The 6,000-nt window shown below is 40.4% G+C and overlaps 1 protein-coding gene across 1 annotated transcript in view; it reads right to left on the reverse strand.

Moving 5' to 3' along the window:
* LOC147234385 (aryl hydrocarbon receptor-like) overlaps positions 1 to 5,766 on the reverse strand; it is a 52,279-nt gene extending 46,513 nt beyond the window's left edge. Inside the window, exons 1-2 of the mRNA XM_086144703.1 lie at positions 5,420 to 5,766; positions 827 to 1,014 (exon numbers count right to left, since the gene is read on the reverse strand). Coding sequence (XP_086000829.1) covers positions 827 to 1,014; positions 5,420 to 5,460 — 229 coding nt within the window. The 5' untranslated portion in view covers positions 5,461 to 5,766. The remainder of the gene's footprint in view (positions 1 to 826; positions 1,015 to 5,419) is intronic.
* Between the last annotated feature and the right edge of the window lie 234 nt (positions 5,767 to 6,000).

Here is a 6,000-nt window from a genome sequence, read left to right on the forward strand (position 1 = left end):
CTGGTCTACCTCTAGAAACGGTATGACCCTTTGTTTATAAAATCTATGAAGAAAAAAAATATTAGGTCATTTCACATAACGTACAAATGGGGAATAAATTAAAAGCGGTATGAACTGCAACCTGCTTTTGTTGGACATTAGACGCCTTTGAAGGAACCTTCTTAAACAAGCAGCTGCATGGCAGGTTCAAGTAAAAAAAAAAGCTTGCACACAAACACACACAATAAAATCATGACAAGCATTTCTACTTCCACTGCAAACACATATCACTGCCGCAGCATTCTGTCCATCTCACCTCCAACAGCCATTTCAAAAAGATGTTGCCTTAAACAAACATTGCTCTGCCTCCATTTCATAAATTCTTTAAACTCTAGGGTTTTTCCTGAATAATTTATGCTTCAAGAGCATCTGACGGCCGCATTGCAGCATTCTCTTTGAAAGATCATTGCCTGAAATAACAATGTCTTCACTCCACATAGTAGTGAAGACCATGCACATTCATCCACTGGCATGCAACTCCTGCCGATGCACTGGTTTTAATGGACACCCAGAAAAGCTCCGTCTCGTAATCCTCAAATAATTGACGCTGACGTCGCACACACACACACACACACATACACACACATTTGCCTTCATGGATGAAAACATCTGAGGAAGGAGGTGGCCGCTTGTTAACCAGGTCTTCACATGTCTGGTTGATCACGGGACACATATTTAGCACTTTATGGATCAAGTTGTTCTGCTGCCATGACACAAATGTCAGCCTATCACCGAACCCACTCTATTTTACACAAGAAACCTTCCATGTCAAAATGTTTTGACTCACCAGAGAAGAAGTTCTTGGCTCGTAGATAGCTGACACTCAAACGGAGGATGGAGAGCTTGTCCAGACTGGCTGTGACCTCCTCAGGAAAAGGCAAGAGGCTGGCCAACCTCTCCAGCTCCCCATTCAGCCGGTCTCGATGCCGCTTGGACGGGTTGGACTTCGCTCCCTCAGGTGGTGGTTGTTTCACCCTGAGAATCGTTGAGAATGGAGAACCGCTTTGTATCAAACTCAAAACTTGATCCCACGATGGGATGTCAGCTGTCAAAATGTGCAAAAGAAACTTAAAGAACTGCAGTAACTCGCTGCCATTCGTGCGGCATCACCTTTCCAGAAGATAATCTCTAATCTCTGTTCCTTCCATCCCAAGGTTTTGCCCGAGAACGTTGTAAATTTTAATATCCTGTGATGGCTTCTGGTTGGTAAAACTGAAATATTGGTTTAAAAACAATTCAACTAATTACCTATTTCACCAGCATATACATTCTGAAGGTGAAGCCGCGGGTTATCTTTTGACAATCGATTTAGTTGTGGAAATGACTAAATCTGGGTAAAAGAAAGTCATCAAGTCACTGAGAATCAAGTATTTTTAACAAAATTAAAGGACACAAAAAGTATTTTTTGATGACTTCTCTGATGACGTTTCTCAGCTTTGACATATTCAGCAAATTGTGGGTTCGTGTGCTTGTCTGTGCATGCTCACACTCACTTTTGCCTTTGTGTGTTATAAAATAAACAATGTATTTGACAAAATCAGAACAAAAAAAAAAGAAATTACTTCCAGCCCAAGTGAATAATTGGACATACCGAAATAATAAAGCATGAGCAATTAGGCAGCGGAAGGGTTAATTGTGGCTGTACTTTATAACACTGAACATTATTGGTTTTATGAGTGCAGGATAAGCAGCAAACGAATGATGGATGGATGGATGGATGGAACTGCAGAAAAATTAAAATCTGTGTTCACCGGAAATGGTGGGAGGAATAACAGCTTTAAAAATGCTTTGAATTATAGAAATATACACACAGAATGTATCTTCAATGCTGTATCCAGAGAGCTGAGGCATTTGATTTGATTGCTGTTGCTTCAGACAGAAAACATAATTGAGCATAGACGGAAAAACTGGTGATTTATTTAATATTTACCAGCAAAAATGCCTTTTTGTGGATTTCTATGATTGATTTTGTTTCATGCTTACCTTTGTCTGCATCATCATCGATTTTAACGTTTTTTTGTATTCCTAATTCAACCACTTGATTGTCTAAGATGGATTACAGAATTTTGGACTTCAAAACTTATGTCAGATTGTTGTTCCAAAACAAAATTCACCAGCCTGATGAATTAAAGATGAGGTTCTTTTTTTTATTATTGAATTAAATGTTTATTACCATAAATAGTGCATGTTAATAAGCTTAATTCATGGAAAATAAATATATCCACGTTGAAAAATTTAGAACACAAGTGAGCTATATTTTTTAATTTGTTTCTACTTAGCAAATTCCTGCTAAGTTGCAAATGCTTAAAAAAATGAATGAAGGAGACGACGAATACAAGCATTTTTTTAGATAATCATTCAAGATGCCAGTTGCATTTTTATTCCTCTTTGATTTTTTTTTTTTAACTAACATTACCACAAGAACACTTGAAATCAGCCAATGGAATTTTGAGGACTTGAATGGAATTCTTGAGATTTCCATGTCTTCACTTGAGAGTCGGAACTTTGGATTTGCGATTCAAAATTTTCCTGGCTGTGCAGAGTTGCTATGTAACTTACTTGGATGTTTTGATCAGAAAATATTCAAAGGGAATCATTGCATCACATCTCAAATCTCTTGGGGGAGGCTGATAAACTGCTCTATAGGCAACATGTCATAATCGACATATTGTGTTATGCAACACTCATTTAATGACAACAGCCAGATGCTGACGTAACATTATGTGCCTGTGACGCCCACTCTTTTCAGTTAATATAAAATTATTGTATCTTCAACAGTACAAAGAGCAGGTCTGCATTGCAACTGTATGTATTTGATGCATTTCCAAAAATTAAAATTGGGTCGAACGTTCTTCTCAGGAAACACATGTCATTGAACCGTTTAGATGATGTTGTTTAATGTTTCTACTTAAAATAGCTGCATGAAAAGGTGACTGTCAAGCTGTTTCCTGGCTCATGATACCTTTTATTTCCATTTCCATTAACTTCAAGCCCGGCTAAATGCAGAGGGTTGCGTCAGGAAGGGCATCCGGCATAAAACATTTCCCAAACCAAACATGCAAATCAAACCTAATAACCAGATCATACCGGATCGGTCGAGGCTAGGGTTAACGACGACCGCCATTGGTACCGACCTACAGGGAACCAATGGAAACTGGGCTACTGTAGGTCAAAGAAGGAGAGGAGGAAGGCGTGAGTCTGGGACTGAGAGTAGGGACTTTGAATATTGGGACTCTGACAGGAAAAGAGAGTTTGTCAACACTATGAATAGAAAGAAAGTGGATACCAGGTGGAAAGGTTGCAAGACTAGAATCTTAGTACCAGGCTTTAACCCTCATATTATGTTAAGGGTCAATTTGACCCGTTTCACCCATTGACCCAATGGGTCAAATTGACCCTTAACATAATATGAGGGTTAAGTTGTACTATCATGGTACTGACATGAAGAGAAATGGAGTAGAAGTTATCTTGAAGGAGGAGTTTGTTAGGAATGTCCTGGAGGTGAAAAGAATATCAGATAGACTTATGAGTCTGAAACTGGAAATTGAAGGTGTGATGCTCAATGTTGATAGCGACTATGCCCTGCATCTGGGATGTGGGTTTGAGGAGAAGTTCTGGAATGAGTTAGATAAAGTGATGCAGAATATCCCCCGAAATGAGAGAGCTGTAATTGTTGCAGACTTCAATGTGACAAGTTGGTGCAGGCAATAGAGGGGATGAAGATTTGATATTCAGGATAGGAACACAGACGGACGGATGATGGTAGATTTTGCAAAAAGGATGAAAATGGCTGTCGTGAACCCTTTTTTCCAGAAAAGACAGGAACATGGGGTAACTTAGAGCGGAGGTGGGAGCTCGCAGGTAAACTGCATCTTGTATAGACGAGGGAGACCAAAGAGAAGATTTATGGAGATCGTGAAGGTACTTGGTGCTAAACAAGTAGCACTTAGTTTTTGTTTTCTACGTTTCCGCTTTCATTTCATCAGGTAAATGTCTTATTGTTATGGTTTCATTCTGAGACAAACCACACTGTGCTATGGATGGATGGAGATTTGTTTATACTCCATCAGTGATGGATATCAGTGCGCTTGACCTGCCACGCTGGCCTAGCTTTTCATGTTTTGGAGTCATTTCCCCGTCTACGTTTTAAGCAGGTTTGCGCAAAAACTGCTCAGCTGATGTTATGAAACTGGGCAGGAAAACCAGGTAGGGAGGAAGGGGTGGATTCTTTAATGTTGCAAAGAACAACATTTTACACCTGTATTTCTAAAGCAAGGTTCTGAACAGCTGGCTTCGGTACAGAGGTTAAGTAAGACAAGGAGTATTACAGAGATTTATCTTAATTTCCTCAATTTCAAACCTGAATCTTTTAAGGAATCCTCGTGCAAATTTGGATCCGTTTCTGCTGATAAATATAGGACTAATTTGAAGAGATATAGGCATGATTACATATCCAATCCCAGATCAATGTCACCAAGTCAAATAAGAAACGGCAATAGAAGGTGTCACTTAATGACAAACATCGCCGTTATTATCACCAGGTCTGTCAAATGATGTGAAAAAACGCTACAATATTTTCGTCGCGCAGCTTAAATCTGAATTTACCGTCATTAAATGTGTTTCTTTCAAAAACAAATAAAACGCTGAGGGAAATGGCGACAGAATGACGTCACGACTGTTTAAGACCTTAATTATAAGCCCGAGGCTTTCACAGCGTTGAGCTGATATCGCCGTTAACTTTTGAATAAAACGTTTAATTGAGTATGGGGATTTATTCAACTGGGGGAAATGAAAGATCCATTTTTTTGTTAAAATCGAATAGCTCACTTTTAAAAATATTGTATCAAAGTAATGAATAAATATATAGGATATCATGGAAATAACTAGCATCCAAACAGATTGTCGAGCTGGCAGAGGATGCTACGAATAGCGTTTAGAAAACAAAATCTAAACGAAACTAAAAAGAGAGACCAACTTTGGGTTATTAACAAGTATTTGTTAATGTAATAACAGTGATTTTTCTAAAAGGGAGGAGTTTTGAAGGTCAAAACCAGGCCGCTCCTGGAGGCCTGCAATAATCCGTAGCCTTTAAGGCAACACGCTATCGAAAATAACACCTTACGCTATTATTTAATTTAAAACACTCGGAGGGAATGGCTGGAAAACATTAAAAAAAAAATTCCAACCGTGTTCGATGCTTTTTATTTTAAGTTAATAACGAATTTTGTGGAAAATATGAACGAACATTTTTTTTTTTTTTTTTTTTTTTATCCACCGATCGCGGCTTTGCGGCAGATGATAATAACAAACCCGCTTTGGAAAATTAGCAAATATTTGTTGGATGAGACGGAAAGTGTCTGCAGGAAGAAGGAGAACTTACGCTCTCTGGACGGGTTTCCTCCTCTTGCGTCCGGCGTACATGATGGCTCCTCTTCTATGAACCTTCACGCAACGCGGCCCGTCTCATCAAATATCCGGCTATAATCCTGCGGGGCCGCGGCGGGAACGCATGTTGACACAGAATAATCACAAATAAAAATAAAAAAGAGTTCTGAGGCCTGGGGGGGAGGGGGGGGGGGATTACAAGCCGATCAGAAGCATCGCGCAAAAGGTCCGCTCCTGCAGGGTGCAGGATGCGGGGAGGGGGTTTGCGGTTCGCGGTGCACCGAGCAGGACCGTCAACTTGCTCAGACTAGAAAAAAAAAAAAAAAAAAAAAAAAAAAAATGCGGGGTCAAGTTCTGATCCCGCAAGGGAAAGCGTCCACCGCAAGAGCAGAAACCCTCATTCCTCGGAGAACCGCAGGTCGGGCGTGCTGACGCTCCTTATCCGTGCGCGGAACGACAAGCGCGCCGCTCCGCAATTAGCGCCTCGGACTGCCGGAACGGGAACGCGCATTCCACCACGGGCACGCCCGGCGCGGGCACGTTGGAGAATCTCCTGGAAACACTGGCTGAAAGTAT

The sequence above is a fragment of the Fistularia commersonii genome, chromosome 4 (genome assembly GCF_037954325.1).
Source record: "Fistularia commersonii isolate RoL2024-O1a breed Wild chromosome 4, RoL_Fcom_v1.0, whole genome shotgun sequence".
In the NCBI taxonomy this organism is placed as follows: domain Eukaryota; kingdom Metazoa; phylum Chordata; class Actinopteri; order Syngnathiformes; family Fistulariidae; genus Fistularia; species Fistularia commersonii.